The sequence below is a fragment of the Oryzias latipes genome, chromosome 1 (assembly GCF_053564925.1).
Source record: "Oryzias latipes strain Hd-rR chromosome 1, Olatipes_Hd-rR_3.1".
In the NCBI taxonomy this organism is placed as follows: Eukaryota; Metazoa; Chordata; class Actinopteri; order Beloniformes; family Adrianichthyidae; genus Oryzias; species Oryzias latipes.
The window spans coordinates 19,317,506-19,335,490 of record NC_136237.1 but is presented as its reverse complement, the minus strand read 5'-3'; the positions used below and the strand labels follow the sequence as shown (position 1 = coordinate 19,335,490).

At 37.8% G+C, this 17,985-nt stretch overlaps 1 protein-coding gene across 5 annotated transcripts in view; it reads left to right on the top strand.

Annotated features, from left to right (window-relative positions):
* Positions 1 to 17,985, top strand: part of LOC101162904 (protein sidekick-1) — a 318,971-nt gene that overhangs the window by 197,602 nt on the left and 103,384 nt on the right. For 3 of the 5 annotated variants that reach the window (XM_078944349.1, XM_011477316.4, XM_078944357.1), the window contains exon 6: positions 14,332 to 14,434. In XM_078944349.1, coding sequence (XP_078800475.1) covers positions 14,332 to 14,434 — 103 coding nt within the window. Of the gene's footprint in view, positions 1 to 2,126; positions 2,154 to 14,331; positions 14,435 to 17,985 lie in introns of all 5 variants that reach the window. The other 2 variants (XM_078944355.1, XM_020704342.3) reach the window with 1 other exon arrangement.

Genomic DNA, 17,985 nt, shown 5'->3' with positions numbered 1-17,985 from the left:
ACCTCTTTAGAATCCTTCAATGGGAAATACTAAGCAAAAGTACTAGTCGACAGCAACGCTACTTAGGGAGCCTTTTTGGGATTGTTGATAAATATTTTTAATGTTTTTTATTATTGAAATATTTTCATGTGAGGCTTGTTACCAACAAAAAATAGAAAACATTGGTTTGTTTTTTAGTTTTCATTCTGCAACCTTAAAGGGCAAATACCAGTGTAGCATGAATTTCATTTGCAGCTTACAGCCATAAAAACACTCTTTGCTAAAATCCATAAGATGTAGCACAAAATGTTTGTCTAAAGTTACCTTAATCTAGTCAAATAGTATAAACAAAGCATAAAGAATCGCATATGCAAAAACACATGGATTATTGTAGCAAATTCTATTTTTCTATCTTTTAAATTGTATCTTTCTGGGTTGTTTTTCTAAGTTAGCACTGCTGGTCAAGGTGAACGTATCCAGACTGCTCATACTGTAAGGCTGATGTAAAGTTGTTATTTTAGGCGCACACTAATGTGAAGAAAACCGAGGAGCAAACAGAGAAAGACAAGAAAAACTCTGGAAGCCTTGAAGTGCTCTCATCAGAATGAGGACTTGAGTTGAACACTGCTGGCTGAAGAGACTTGAAAACTACCAGTGCAATGAAGCTTCCTGTCCTATTGTGCAGTTTTGAATGATCATGCCAGTGAGAGTTGGAGAAGCTTCCAAAGGAAAGGTGAGCCAAGCTTTTAGGATGATTCCCAGCTAGACCTGAAGCTTGCCAACAGAGCTTTAACCGAGTAATGAATGAAGGCGCCAAGGAAGTGTAAAGAGCTATATCAATGTTGCATTTGTATGGAAATAATTCCAAACACATTATTATTTTAAGACTAGGAATTTACTTCAGTCTGTTTAAAGCCTCAGTTGCTTGCACCTGTATGGGGGTTGATCAGTACAGATTCTGCAGGGTTTGGGATTGTCCGGGCCTGTGGAGGGTTGTAGACAGGAGCGGCCTCGTCTTAAAGGTAGTACAAGCTTGTATTGCAGTTTCCTTAAGGCTCATGCTGCCACCTTAAAAATGGTTCATATGTGAAGTACTTTAAAGGCTACTGCATGTACTTATGACGTACAGAGGATGCTGCAGAACCTGAAAGGAGCCTCACGTGAACAGCACTAACGAGTTCCTTGCACAGTGCGCAGGATTTTAGGGGTCAAAAAACGAAAAATCCATACAACACACCTGCGTCTCACCTACCTCACTTTTACTTACCCTTGTGTGTTATATAAGTGTTCGCTAAAATCTGTAAAATAAAGTTACAACACAAATCATATCTTAAATCTTCTCCTAAAGCAGTAAAATTACTACTAATTTCCCAGAAGTGTCTTTTTTGTTTACTTGATGACCTCTTCCTGTTTTTGCATCACTTCTTATATACCAATACTTAGGATTTCTATGAACTCAAAACTAAGGACTCATCTAAAATATTGTTTAGCAAAGACACAAATAGCACATTGAAAGATAAATGCGCTAACATTTCCCAGGAACCAGACCTGAGTAAATGGTTGGTTGCCTTAAAAGAAGTGTGAAGGAATGGAGTATTATTGTTGGTACGTGTGATTGTGGACTTTTTTTGTCAGTGGAATGTCATCACTAGCCTTTTTCTCACGGGCTACAGTCTTGCCATCTTCCAGACTTATGACAAACACATATGGAACCGCAAACGGGGAAAAGGGATGAATGAATGAGAGGTAAATTTTGGTTTGTGGCAGCTGATGGATGGGCTGCAAACTGTTTGCCTTCCTGTGGACTCTGTGATAACATAGCATCCCCACTTCTTTGCTGTCGCATCGCCCATCATTCATTTCTCTGTCTTGCTTTCTGTGTCTTAGGTTTCTCAGCAAAGGAGTCTCCTTATCTGTTTTCTCCCCAAACTCTGAGATGCCTTTGAGCCGCTGCTATTAAACCGTCTATGTTTATTGAACTTTACTTTCATGTGTTTTTGACAAACATGTCTATTTACAGCTCTCCAAGAAAGCATGGCAAACTTTATCCCCTATGTTTCACACCATTCTCTAAAAACCTACTCTTACTCCTCTCTCTGACTCGTTTGTTCTTTTTTTCCATCTCATTTTCTCTGGCTGACGGACAGTTGCCAAGAAAAACCGCGGGTCAACAGGTAAAGAACCTATTTGCATTTTCATTATCTTGCCTGCTCTTTAACTCTGCCTCCTCTTTTCCGTCTGTTTGCATAAACAAAAAAAAAAGTGCAGCTGACCTTGGGGTCCTGGGTATAGGTCAGAGCTAAGAACTCCTAAGCTAACCAGTTCCCAGACAGTCACGGTGCTATTGATTTTTCTGTGATGTTGCATAGCTTCCATGCCTTGGCTAGAATCAGCAGAACCTGAGCTGGTCAAGTCAAACACCATCGTCATCTTGATTGATTTGACATTTTTTAATAAATCTAAGATTTATTGGAATAGTTGGGATACAAATTGGATGTGAAAGTCTTTGTCACAAACGGACTTTAACTTGACAGTTCTGGTGATCATATTATATCATTGTATGGTGAAAGCTGCACATACGTGTCCAGCTCCCCTTCCATGTGATGTGCTCTGCACAGCACAGTGCACTTAGGACTATTATGTGAACAAGATGCAAAGGAAACCCAGAACACCACCAGCAGGTGTTTGGCATTAAAGCGGTGTGAAAACTGGGTTTCCACATCCAGGATTTTGTCTGAATATAACCTTTGATTTATTCTTATAAACAGCACACAGGTGTGCTTGAAAGTCCACCGCTTCTTCTTATTTCTCTTCTCTTCCAAATCTTTGGGTTCACTAAGCCATGCAGCATGGATGTTGTTTTCTTTCTGCGAGTAATGAGTGCAGAACATCGCATTGCTGTGGTTGATCAGGGTGACATCCCTGCTCATATGGAAACGCCACATCCAGCATTGCAAGAAGGCGGGCAGCGATGACAGTTACTCGCAATCTGTTGAAAACTTCAACTTGCAGAAGACATCACAAACAGATATCGGAGGGAAGGTGAGGAATTTTGAAATGGGAAAGGCGAACACTAGCAGGATTTGTAACAGCAGCAACCGACAGCATCGCCCCCAGCTGTTCTGACAGTAGAGTACTGAGATCGCTTTGGTGCTCATTTTCTCATCATCTCCTGCCTTTGTATCATCATTACACAGTGAAAGGAAAATCTTACATAGGACATACCAGTTATTACAGGCATAACTGTGACAATATGGGCATAAAAAGAAGCAGAAGCTCAAAGGTTCACTTTTTATCTTTTATATCATTGTAAGATCTACAAATGTTTAGCATAGCTTCCTTGCTCCAGAGAATGTATTGGTGGAAATGTTGTAAATCTGCTTTCTATCCAGGTGTTTTAAGATTGTCTTTGTATAGTCAAAGAGGAATTACCATGTCTTCCTTTTCTCCTGTTTCGCAGAACTATTATTTTTTCAGATAGAAATCAACTTGAATTAAAGTCTTAGTTTAAAATCTCTTACTTCATCCATTGTTTAAAACTTTTCATATTAATATTGTAGGGGTCTTATGTTATATCTAATATAAAGTGTAGCTAAATATGGAAAACGGGGTTAAAAGTGGAATATATATTTAAATTTAAAAGGTATTGATCAAATGCTTCACCCAACATCTTGTAGCGGGATTACTTGGACATATTCCAAAGGTGACCTTTATAGTTAAATGCCTTTACGTCTCTGCCTTTGTAGGTTGCAAAAAACGTTTAATAGGCATAGTATTTTCTTAGCTACTGAGCAAATTCTGCTATTAATTAAAGCACCAAAAACTCATTTTTGGGATGTCCTGTTTTAGCTATTATCTCAGAGGCACTTCTGCCTCTTTATAAACTCTTTCCTGACCTGGACTTTAAAGTCACATTCCAATTATATTTTGATCTATTCTAAAAGCCTTCCCAGTTGTCTTTTAATTATGATAAGACCGTTTTCTGGGACAAAGTTTGTGCAAAATGGCAGGAGTTCATTAGACACTACGGGACTGTTGGCATTGAATTAAGCCTCTGCTGATTTCCCATCACCCCTTTGTCTACACTCCTCCCCGCTAACTTCCAGCCCCTCACAAACCCAAGCTAACATTAGCGGGGCAACTAAAATGGCGAGAAATATCAGAGTTATCCAGCCGTACAGTTTTAAGGCAGATGCCAGCTCAGACGAGGAAGATGCTGACAATAATGGATCTATTTGTCTGCAATTGGATGCATCAGAATGGAGCAGAGCAGGGAGACTTTGGCCTGTCCATTTCTGCATCACAGCTGAGAGCTTTTTCATACTGCTTTTTTTTTTAATCTGCTCTTGATTCACTGTGATTTGCATAAGGAAATACTCAGTAAGGCAGTTTTAATACGCTTCAAGAACATGTTGGAAAACACCAGTGGACTTGGTCTTTAACAGTAAAAATGGCAAAATAAATGTCTAGTGGCTCAAAAGAGGAACTACCTAGTGTTTTTGTCTATTTGTTTAATGTCCTCTATTTGTTTTAATTGTCTTTCCCTTTAATTAGAAATTATATTTATGCTATAATATTAGCTACCAATTATTGTGTTGGCTATGTTCTTGTATTTTCTGATAACAAATAAACCTCTCATTGCCTTCCTATGTTCACCTCTAAGCTAAGGAAGGCTCACCAATAATTTGATGTGCTCTTGTTTCTGTCCCTCCATTCTGGATTTCTCATAAAAACTTTTAATTTTTCTTTTTTTTTTTTTTTTGTTGTTGACTCTTTTGACTCTAACCATAAGCATCGAGTCTATGAACTGGCAGCTTCTTAGCCGAGCCACTAGTGCCTCTGGGCTCCTGTGCAAACACACCTGGATAGGAAGTGCATGTTCTATAGCAGTTCAGAAGGCAGCCTGGGGCTAAGAAAGCCAGAGCCAGAGCACAAAGGCTGTTACCAGTGCAGAAGGATAACTGCATGTAATTTCAAACCCTAATCTTTGCAGTTTTCCTCCAGTCTCTGTTCTTCTCAATTTTTCATCATCAGGGGTTACCTCTTTTTTTGTTTGTAGTTGTTTCTCTAAAATTCTTTTATCCTCCTCTGCAACCTGTGCATCAGAAAGTGAAGAGGTGCCATTTTTAATTAGCGTGAGGATTTCCTCGAGGCATTAAGATCACGTTAAAAGTAGATTTCAAGGAATTGAGTTTTGACACTCATAGATCTTTAACTCTGTTTGCTGTTTCCTTTCATGACTCGAGCTTCAAAGAAATAGATAATCCTCCAAACTGCCTTTCTATTTATTTCTACACAGATACTCAGGCAAAATTCACATATAACCATCTTTTCTCTAGTTAGATGTACGTACATGCTGTTGTGAAAATGCTGTAATGTTTAACTTGCTCTTAGAGTGTGACTAGCAAAAAATTGCAGATGTGTGTGGAGCATTTCATCTGCAGCTACTAGATAAGGCATGTGAAAGGTTGGTCATTCTTAATTATGGTGATGATTTAAGAAGTTACTGCTTATCTCACTCCTATGCTTTGCTTTGCTTTTTCGCCTCAAGAACATAAAAACATCCAAAACATGATTTTTATTGGAGTGGGTCTTAAAAAGCCTTTACCAACATGAAAGTCAAACAATAAATAGTCATGAAGCTCTCTAGAGAGTTTCAGCTGCTATCTCTCAAAGTGTTTCTTAGTCTTAACCCCCAATTCTCCTTCATGTCTCTCCATCTGCTCCCACCTTTAGTTTGGAAAGATGGAAAAGCTAGATGGAAGATTTGGCAACCGCATGGAGAGATGCATATTTAAAACCCGGCACTTCTCTCTGCTTCCAGTTGCCTGTGTCTGCCTTCTGTTGAGGCTTGGATCTGAACCCCTCGGTGTGTCTTCAGCTTGTGGCATGTCTTGGCTTGTGGTTTTATATTGGCATTCTAAGGCGAGTGCACTCTGACAATGACACTTAGCTGTCAGCATGCGGCTTTAATGAGTGCAGTGACACGCAAAAACACTCTCTTCCCTCTCACATACATACAGTTTTCCCTGGAGAGTTCAGCAAATTATCACCGTCTCCTATCCATTTATTTTTTTAATACCCTGCAAAAAACATTGAAAAAGAAAAACAGTTTTTTTTTCCCCTTTACCTCTCTTTTTCTTTGCCTTCTCATAATCTTGCCTTTCAACCTCTTCTCTCTCTGCTGTGTATATGGTCTCCATGTGGCATGAGTTAGCTAACTGCGAACCCTCCAGACACATATATGACAACTCTATTAATATACTCCGTTCTGGGTGGATAGTGTGTGTTTGCTTGTAAGCACAGAGACAGGTGTGTGTGCTCAGCCTTCTGCTCTCAAGGTCTCTGCACAGATTTGTCTAAAAGGCTTAAAACTCTAAGATCCGAAGCCACTAAAATATCACACATGCTTGAGCAAACATGTCAAAACTGCTGGGAAGCTGACAGATATAACAGTTAAACAAGCTGTAATCTGAGGGAATCCTCTAAAACTATAGATTAGATTCTAATCTGACCATGTGATACTCTCCCAGAACCAGATTACAGAGTCAGCAGCTGGGAATAGATTGAAAATAAAAATTCTATTTGCAGGTTCACAATTCAATGTATGACTAAATGCAATTGAAATAAAAGTTTATTTATCTCTCAACAAGTATGTTCAAAACTCATACTGTGGAATTATAAAAAAAACCTAAATAAACCTAAATACCGAAATAAAATAAAAACACTTTTCACATAATTGCTAATACTTTACTGCACATAGCTGTGGATTAGCACTCTTTAAATTATCGTAACTCTTTGACTGTTTGCACAAAAGTGTAATTCCAAAGGATTCTTAAAGCTCAGAAAAGCTCACATCCTACACTTTACTCTAGTAAAGGTAGTAGTAAAGAATCTGTTACAATTATGTTATTTGTGCAAACGGTCAGAGTTACAAAACTTGAGGGTTTCTCTTTCTGTTGCCGGCAACAGCTCTAGTGTTAAAGGGTTATATATGTACATTCTAACCATAAAAACTAAATACAAACATCCGTTTGTAACACAAGGCATTACTTTAAAGTAAGATTGATTCATCGATATAATAAAAAAATCCGATGTGGTGTTGATTCATCTGTCTTTTTAGACCTAGCCCTTGTATTACAGATGGCTCTTCTGTTCCTTCACTTCCTATTCTTGTCACACTCAATGGTGTTTATATTGGCTGCTACAACATTTAGATTCACATCTTATCATTATCATAATTTATCTCCTCTGTCTGTCTGGAGCAGAGATGTGTTGCAAAAGTTGCGAGATTTACGTACCTTTTTTCTTTTCTTTAAAAATGCTAATAGGGGTTAGGTAAGGTGTTAAATGCTGCACCATAAAGGTGCTGTGCACAACAGGGTAATTCAATGGGGCCTCCAGTCTTGCATTATAATGAGCTGCTTTATTATTTAATTTCAGGGCTTTTTGGAACAGCTTGAAACTTTATTTTTAAACAAAGAAATAAGAGTTTGTAACCAATTAACATGGTAGTGCTGTGACGCTTTTGACATACAGTATATATTACTTAGTGCCCTCATTTATGAATTCTCTTTACTCTTAATTTATTGTATGCTTTTTTTCAGTTTGAATGAGAGTGTGAAAAGCACATTTACACACCTTCTCATAGCTGTGTCTCCTCAGCCACCTGCTACTGTCAATCAGAACTCAGACCTCACAGTTGTGTACTCTTTTATGTTCTGAATCTCACCTGCAAACATGCCTGGATACCTCCGCCTGCAGGAGTTTAAGAGTACGATTTACCCCCTTTCCCTATCATTACTATTGATTTGCCTTTGAAGTTCTCTAAAAGCCCTTCTTTTTACCATTCCATTTTGTTTAATTTATCTTTTCGGTTTCTCGCTGTTGTTCTAATTTTGCTTTGTTGTACTCCAGCTCTTTACAATTTTTCTCCTGTCCGCCGTTCTCTACATCACTCCTACTTTCTTTCTGTCTCCTACACGGTGTTTCTCATTTACTAAATAAGAAATCCAATAGAGTTCATTTAAACTTCTAGATTCTCTACAAAATCTTTGCAGGGGTGCCTTTTAGCTGCCAAAGCCTGCATGTTCACAAATAACTCACTCCTTTAGCTGTGCCTCCTTGTTTAAGTTGAAAAAGATTGATTTAATAGTACTTTTAAAAGCAACAAAAAGCTGACATGAAGATGATGGGGAGGATGGGAAGGACAATAGGCAGCAGGGAACAAGAGATTCAGATGAGATAAAATAATGGAGATCTCTAGAGAGAAGTTGTTAGACACACTGACAGAGAGAAAAGAGGCGGCTGGCATCGGCGGCTGGCATTTTGCTTTCCCCTCTATTTCTACAACTGTGTCTGTCACTCTGGGGAAAAGATCATTTGCACAGTCCGCCCTCATCCTTCTCATGCTATATATCTCCCTGATCCCACTGCGTTTTTCTTTTTTTTTCTTCTTTCGGTGTTCTCCCTTGTCACACTGGGGTCTTGGCTGTTCCAAATGATCACAGTTCTCCCACATGAACCCAAGCAAGTTAATGGGTTGGGTTCATGTCTTTCTATAGTCATTATCGACAGCCTTTGCTGCCATTAAAGCTTATCGTTAGCGGTCAAAGTCTGACCTGTGCTTGCCACACTGAGCGGCTAATGGACACTTTTTGTCATGTTTTTCATACTTTCAGGTCTTCCTGTCCATCATCTTTTTGTCCTTTAATAACCTGCACCTGCTCCATTTTGCAACACCAAGTCTTTCTAACTGCAAACAGTTAAACAGGATTTCAAACTTCAAATGATAAAAATATAATTTTATGCTCCTGTCAGTCATATTGCTGGTTTTCATCAATACTACTCCTTTGAAGGCAAAACATAAAGACATGGAATTTTGACTGTTTGATACCACACTATTGTACGCTGGCCCCCTATTTGTTGACAGCTTTTTTTTTTTTCATTGCCTTAACTCTGGAGTTCTCTATAATTTGACTCTTCAAATGAAGCACATTTGGAGCTGACACCACCATTTTGAAATTTTAGGCCACTCTTAAATACCCACAAAAACATTTTTCCCAGTTTTTGCCTTGGGAGAAATGGTACATACAATAAAGGAGGGAACACTTTACAGTATAAACCTACAAATCTAAATGATCTTTTGCAGGTAACGTGATGCCTGAATTATAAAAGTGTGTGAAAATGTGACGAAACCAATTCATGGAGAATCCCACTTATTTAAAAATCATGTATTTAAAGTCCATAAAAGTGTCTTAAGCTGTTAAATATTCTTTCAAAATTCTAAATTTCACTGTTAAATATGAACAGTGTTTGAGTGTTTTTGTGTTTCTTTTTGGATTTGTGTTTTTTTCTGTCTTTTCAGCCAGTGGTGGCAGATGTCTAGTGCTCTTGGAGTCTAGTTTTAGTGGGAATCTCTTTTTTTCTAAAGGATGCTCTTCCACTTCTCTTGCCTGTGGTCCTGTTTCTGTTCAGGACAGAGAATTTTATTCAATATAAAAATTTTGTTTTTATTGCAAGAATTGTTATTGAGGGAAAATCAGTTTCTTTACTAAAACCACGCTGACAAATGTAATTGGAAAAACACAAGAAACTAACAATAGTAAGTGCAGGATTAAATGGATCTATATTCAGTTGGACTTGTTTTCTTTAGCTTATTTATTGCTGCCAAGTGCTCCTGTGTGGCTTTCATTTTGTTGACTTGTTCTATACAGTCAATTTAAAGCACTCTAATTAAATTTGATATTTTTTTAAATACCGTAATTTCCGGATTATAAGCCGCTATTTTTGTCAAATGCTTTCAACCCTGCGGCTTTTTCAAGGATGCGGCTAATATATGCATTGTTTCTAACGACTGCTAGGGGGTGCTCGAACAGAAAAGGTAAGCGTGAGACAGGGGGAATGCAAGTTTAATGTAAATTCCCACTTCTAGAATGAATAGAACGATCAGATACTCACGGGAAATTCAAAAGAATAGCAGATGGTTCAAGCTGTCGTCCGAGCTGTCACTCATATAACTGACTGCAATTGACAACTATCCATGAACCATACATCTCTTGACTCTGAACTGCCTCAAGAGGAGGTAATGGGTGACGCTGAATTCATACTCTTATTTTCAGCATCAAGCCCATTTATTTTGACACACCCACAAGCAGCCAAACAGCATTGATGTCACTTCTGCTCTTAGACCTCTCACTCATGGTGCAACAAAAAAAACACCCATGCTCAGCCCTATTTTGGCCGCACCCCACAATCCCTTGCTGCTATTAGACCCTATGTGCACATGACCGCCACTACAATATGACACAGCTTTCAAGTTAAAAGCAATTGTTAAAAGCAGTGTGAAAAAATCCACCATCACCAACGAGTTTGGAAAAGCTGGTCAGCTGTATGACGGAGAGGACAGTGCAAGCTCAGAAGTGAATTTGCCTCAGAGTGACTCTGACAACGACAACGAAGGAGAGACTGAGAGAGTGTGTGGCGAAGAATGTCTGACACTATTCCAATCCGACACTGAGGAGGAAGACTTCCATGGATTCAGTGCACAGGAGGAAGATGAAGAAAGCTCTCAGTGACTTTTACGTTCATGTGTTTTAAACCAGCCCTGTTACTACCATATTGCTGCCGTGTTACTGCCGTGTCACAGGCACTGTTTGGAAGGAAAAGCTCGGCTATATTATTAAAACTTTGAAAACTCTTTCTGTGTACCATCTTTCTTTGTAAATATATCAAGTGTTGAACCTTTCCTGCGATTACTTTTTTTCTTTCTTTCCCAAAGGCGGAGAGGAAAGAAAGGAAAGATCTTCCTTTTGTTCTTCATTCCCCGTTCGGACCCCCAGAGCCTCCAGAGTGGGTTAATAAAGAATCATTCATCTTTCTCCTGGGGGAAACCTTCTTTTATTACAATTCTCTTTCACTCTGTATAACAAACATAACCCCCCCCCCCAACATACTTTCACTGCTCTTGCTCTCACTCGCTGCACGCGCACTGCTTCTTACACACGCGCGTGCGGTTTCAGCACATTCACATCCTTAATCTACAACACAGTGTGGTGACCCGGGGGTTAGCCCCGCCTTCAGCCCCTAAGACTCATGGGAAGTGAGAAATTGTGGGTGTAAAGTTCCTCACCATGACTGAGGTGGCTGTGAGAAAAAGTCACATCCATGCTGTTTGGCTGTTTGTGTGTTCAATAAAATTGGCTATGGTGCAAGAGAATATGCAATATGCAATCTGCAATTTGCAATTTGCAATTTGCTTCTCTTTGTCTGAGACTTTTGGAGACGTGCAGAACAAATGCAACAACCTGTTTAAACGTGAGCGTATGTGGCTAATATACAAGTGCGGCTTATGTGTGTATAAAATAGTTAACCTTTTAAAAATGTAAAGGTTGCGGCTTGTAATCAGGTACGCTCTACAGCCTGGACTTTACAGTAAACTATTTAACCCCTAAAGTTGGTTTTCTGAAAAATTGAAAGATTTGCCCTTTTTTGTTGAGATACACGCTCTTGTTTTAAAAATCACTTGTTTGATAGTAGATCTACACTTTCTACGTGATGAAAGAAAATAAAAAGGAAGAATGTGGATGAGGGGGAAAAAAGGAGCGCAGACTCAATTACCAACTTTTCTTTCTTCCCTTCAAAGAAAGATCAAAGCTGCTTCCTTCACCTACTCGCAAAATCAGACTCTCCCCTTCTAAACAACCTCCATCCCTCAACTTCTGTTGCAACTAGCCTGTGTAATTGGAGTTTACTGTTCTTCCTTATTGGATATCTCCATATTTATCACATGTGCATCTGCATTCAGAAAAATCTATTGATGTTCAAACACATGTTTACTTTCTCACAATATCCATACATCCTCTAAATTGAATCTGTAAAATTTTTAAATTAGGAGAGATCTTGGTAAAATAATTGAAAGATTATTAGTGAAACAAAAAGTTGTGAAATAAGTCCATAGTCTTTGGTAGTTAGGCTCTGGGCCTGACACATCTCTTATGCATTGGATGACCTCGGACCATGGTGAAAAAACCCCAGAGCCTAAACGCTGATGGTGGTTGAGGACCACACCAAAGCGAAGAGCCAGGAGAACAGCACTGAGGTGGGCCGGCCAAAACGTCTGGAATGTGGATAAAAAAATCGATATTTTTATTTCAATTTAAAGGAAGTATTTGATTGTGATTGACTGTGAAGGAAGTAAGTTTTTGGTTCAGAATGGGGACAAACTGATGAGTGGCGTGTGGAGTGAATAGCTAGTAACCCAGCGTACCTGTAAATGAGTGAGCTCTTTCTTAATGAGATTGCGCCAAAGCTTAAAGAAAGAAAACATTTTTCATGAAAAGAATGCAGTTTCTCTAAGCGAATGTGATATTTTTATTAATTCATGTTGTTAGTAACTAAATTTTTCCTTATTTCTCAAAACTCATTGTAAATGTTATCATTTTCGTTTAGAACCAGCGCCTTTCTTTCCAGATGTCTTGCCACAACATCTAGTTGGACAAAAACACAAAATAGAATAAAAAAAATATCAGTTTTGAAACCCAATTTTTCCCACCCTTTATTCTAATTTGCGTGTAACAGGAGTAAATGTCCTCCTCAGACAATGTGTGTGTGAATGTGAACCATTATTTTAGTGTATAAGGCCTCATTTTTTCTGTAAATGTTGCCCCGTTTCACATTCATGTTTAAAAAATATACCTAAAGTCTGCAATCAAACTTTTTAGGCCCATGTCTTTATTATTAAAACGCGTTTGAAGCAACACTGACTTATTCTTTTTAAAGAGGATAGTTAAGCTCATGGAGAGCTGAGGGTCAGTCAGCCAGGGACATTTTGTCACTTGCATTAAATATAAAGAGTCTAAAGTTGTATTTCATCCTTTCTTGTAATTTTTTTTTTTACAAAAACACTGTGCACCTCAAGGTGATGAACAACAACTTCTTATTTGAAGATGGCATTAAAGGTGTGGACATGGAGAAGTGTGTAGTAGTCTAGTGTCTGCTTTTTTAATCTAAAGTCTCCTTTGGTCTGCTCTTCTAGCTTTTTCTCCTCGTACACATCATTGTCCCTCTTTACTTTAGCAGGTGAACAGCAATGTGCCCACAGAGAAAAAAAAATGGAGATTTAATTGCTGCCGCTTGATATTACCTGTAGTGTTTTTGAACCTTTTACCTCAGGTTTTACAAGTTTTCCACTTTTTTAATCAGCAACTTCAATTTGCCCAAAGAAGGCAGTGATTGTATTTGGTGGAAGGAGCTCAAAGCCTCCCACTATTGCACCAGTTTGTAGGGTAACTTTGTAGGGTAACTAGGACAACTCTCGGCTGTAAGAAAGATTACAGTTTTAGGAGAAAGCTGCAGTGCTCAAAGTATAGACTTAGTCAGTTAAGGAGAGAAGCAAGGAGAGTAAAAAAGGTTATACACATGACAAAAATGATGATTTGTTGAAAATCAAACAATGTCAACAATAAAATAAAATAGAAGGCTAATTTCTAAAGAATAAAAGGTCAAATGTAATGCTTACTTCAATGAATTTAATCAGGAGATCTTGTTATTGTCATCCTGTGTAACAGTTTTTTTTCTGTCTTCTGTGTAGCTTTTTTTTTTTTTTTAAACAGTTTCAGTTTTTTTATTTGACGTTTTGACCCTTTTGTCTTGTTAAATCTGCTCTCTGTCATAGCTCTTTTCTTAAATTGAGTTTCCAGATACCACAGCAGCCACTTGTTTGTCATTGTCCTCCTCCGCACATCATATTTTGCTTTTCTTTGTTTCTTTTTATTTTTGCAAAGATCCTTGTCATTGCTTTCCCCCTATATTGTTGTCTGTTCTCTCAGGAACTCATTCTCAGCATCCACTTTCCTTATATGTCTGCAATTTGATGTTTATTTCTCAATATTTTAAAAAGAAAGTTGAGGTTTTAATATGAGTTCTGTGAGGCTGCTTGCTATTAAAGGTAATTCAGCCTTTGTTTAATGGCTATGTGGTGCCTACATCCATCCTCAAAATGTCTCCCCTACAAGCATCTTTCTTTATTTAATAGAGCATTTTATTTGCTAATTTCCTACAAAAGAAAACCATAAAAATGTCTACTTGTCCATCGATTGATAGAAAGGTACAGATTAAGCTTTAAGTAATACTAAAAGGAAAACACATGATCTTTAAATAGCAGCCGTGTTATACTTTGCTTACAGAAAAGGCTAAAATCCCTTGATGATAAAGAAGATCCTGCAACAATTCCCTTCTCTGCACTGTTCATGTGCAAAAGAAAAGCATCTGTGTGCAACAAACTTTCTTTGTTGTGCTGCTGCATGAGCATGTGTGATTTATGCGCTAATGTTCTTCTTCTTCTTTTCATAGATGCAGAGTCAGAGCTTGTGGCTCCAACAATCGTGATTGGTCCTAAAAACACAACTGTTGTGGTGGGGCAGGGGGCCACACTGGAGTGCATTGCCAACGCCAGGTAATTTTCTTTTGTGTTTGTGCATAAAACACACACACACCCATTTCTAGGATGTCTTTGTGGATACCACTAAGACATTAGAGGACAGCACATGAACTTGCAGCTAATCAGGTGTTCCTGATCATCTCATTTACTTTTTTACTGACAGAACAGACAAAACATGTTTATACAGTTGTGTTTTTATTCATCAGAAGTCATCCCCTTGACTCACACTATTTTTTAATCAGGAGGTCTTCAGTCTTTGTTGGGTTTTACTATAGCTTCATCTCTCCCAGCCTTTCTCCAGCTTTAACTCACATGATTTCATGTAAAGTTGCTTTAAGTCATATAAATGAGACAGATTGGCATAGTTATTGAGTTCAGCATCAGTTTACCTAAAGTGAAGCTGGATCAAAGTCTCTCATCAGCTCACACAGTAAAACACTGACCTGTGCCAAGTGCTTAATGTCCTTATGGAGCAAGCAAACACAGATGCACACTCATACACAAATACTTTAATGTAACGCATAAATGTATGGAAAATGGTTTTCAATCTTTTGGTCTGGCTGAGTTTTTCATTGCAACATTTTATTCTTTAGTGTACAATTTTCCAAGAAGGGATGTGGTGTTTTTGTTTTTTCACATTTAGCTACTTAAAGCAGAAGAGGGCTTTCCATGACCAAAAGCATGTCCAGCGTTTTTTTCATGGGGTGTTCTTTCCTTTTGTGTGGACTGGGAACTGGTGATGCTAGCAGCTAAAAAAGGACTTTAAAAGCTCCAAATGTTGTCTGAGTCAGATTTCCTTTATTCTGTCAATAATCTATTGTAACTGCCTATCTTTTAATAGGTCCACAGTCTAATTTTTGCCATAGTTCAGTGTTCAAAGTTGAACAGCTAAAGTAAAGCAAGAAAGTAGCTTTCCACCTGTTGACTTTGTCTGAGTGTGAGCAGTATTCACAGACAGAGGATGTCTGGTTTTCTGTTCATACAATTCTGTTATGAGTGGATAATAAAGGGAAATGCTAATTCTCCTAATCACCCCCTTTCTTTTGCTGTTATCGCTAACTCTCTTAGAAGCCTTGCAACCAAATCAGAATTTTGCAGGACTGTCAGATATCTTCAGTTTATTTTTTTCTTACTTTTTAAATGTTGCTGGGATTTCCAGCAGGCAGTAAGAACCATCCTGGAGCTTAGCTGGTATTCAGTCCTCTAAATTTACTGAAATAAAACCTGGATATGCTGGATAACAGCAGTGCAGTGCATTGTGGGAATGTTTTGAGGCAGTACCCCTGAACCAACATTCCACAACTGAAATACCAATGAGATACCTTACAGGGCCCTTTTACTATTATTATTATTATTATTTAAAGCCATTACTGTTATGTACTAACTAAATCAGGAACCTCAGACTTCAGTCCTGAGGGCCGTTTCATACTTCTGATGTAATTTCAAAATAAAACTATAATTTTGCCCTTGGGGTTAATATATATGTCCTCTGCCATAATTTGGTTTGCCTTTTATACTAAATAATTGTACAATTTCAAAATAAAAAAAATACTTTTTTTGGGGGGAAGGTAGGAATGTAATAATAATGTAAAGGTTTTCATAAGAAAGCTCAGAAATGAGAGAAGAAAACTGTGTTTGCTTAGAGTTGAGAAAGCTTCTTGGAGACAAGGTGAACCGTCCTCAATAATAAAAGATAAATCAGGTCCAGTTGACCGCTTATTTTGGAATCAACCTTGATGAATGGAAGTTCAAGGAAAAGAACAAACAACAAAAGAAAACATTCTTGCAGAGCAAAGCAAAGAATAATGCTGTTTTTTTTTCTAAGAGAAAAGATAATATTGACAATAGCTCTCTAAGTTTTAATGGTTATAAAGGAGGGAAAGTGTAATAATTGAAATTTGGACAGTCTTTTTTGGTGATGAAAATATAGGCGATGTGTTTGACTAAAAATACAAGTATTTCTCTGAAATTTCAGTCAATCTAAAGCTTCAATCAGCTTTTACATTAAAAAAAAAGGAAAAACACAAACAGTGAAACTTCCACTTGAATCACCCTTTGAGATATTTTAAAAACGTTCCCTGTGGTCTTTTAATTATGATTATGTTTTTAGCTGAAATCAAAAATTCTGTGTCGTTTACTAGGAAATAGTTTCTGCAGAGCGGCAGTAGTTCAAATTCACCTCTAAACAACCCTGTCCCCCCCTTTCCCTCCATGTTCTATTAACAGAGCTCTCTGTTCACACGCTCTCTTGCTAGCCCTTCACATCCACAACCTAAATGTCAACAAAAATGCTGAACAATATTAGAGCACTCCAGTCATGGGGTTTTGAGCCACATGGCCAAGAAAAACTAAGACGGACATGAATCTATTTTTTCTGCAAGTGGATGCATCAGAATGTAGCAGAGCAGGGAGCCGCCCAAGATATTTTCTACGGAACAAATACTTCCATTTTAGACCCAATTTTTTTGTCTGCTCCTGATTTACAGCAATTTAAATGAAAATTACTCAGAAATGTAATCGTAGTTCAATTTTCCTAATACTGTATTTTCTGCACTGTAAATTGGTTCCAAGTATAAATCCCAGCTGCCAAAAAATGCATAATACAGAAGAAAACATTCTGGATACTTTCTTTCTTTCTTTTTAATCACTTTAAACATCTTTCTTTATTTATATATTTATTTATGTAAATTATTCACAGACATTTTTTGTTTTATCCGTCAAATATTTACTTTTCTGTTCCAGAATAAATTGGAGTTGCCCTAAATTGCTTTTCACAGAAGAACAAAACACAATTGTTATGATTTAATCTCCACATTTAACAAGATTCCTTTTTTTAAATGTGTCTGCAAATTCCACGAGTCAAACTTGAAGTGACAAGTGACTCTGGTTCTCCTCTACTTGTGACCACTGATCGGTCATTTGCTATGAGCCAGTGACCGAGGACTGCTGGTATTTCAAAGCTCCTTACTGAACTTAGATGTTTATAAATGTTTTAATTTTAGTTTGGGTTGCTCCCTTCTGGAGGAATCAGCCTTCTGACACTTGACCGCTTGAATGCACCCAGCTCATATATTAACAAGTGGCTATCAAACATACAAGAGTCCCAGAATTTACCAGTAGAAAGCTTTTACGGAATAATAACAAAAATGCTCCACCAGCAGGAGCCATCACAACTACTATTATTCTGTTTCTTTTTCCTGTTGTACATACAAATGAGTTAACAATGTCTTTTATTTTCCTGACAGAAAAAAATCCAATCCACAGGGATTATAGCAGCAATCAGAAAGGCAGTCAGTGAGAAAGTCATGACAAAGAATTATTTTGCATTGAGAAATGACAGAATGTGAGGAAAAATATTATGCAGTTAGCCTTTGTATTGTTTGTTTGAATCTACAATCTGCTCTTTATATTTATGAAAGACCTGTTGCTGTCTTTACATTATTGTAGTTTATTGTGAAGGGAGAAGACTGTTCTAAGCAAAATCCACTTTCTTTGCTGACATTTTCTCCTCTTGAACTATTTAGTCATCTGATAAATCCAGTCAAAGTTTCAGAAATGTCTCTATT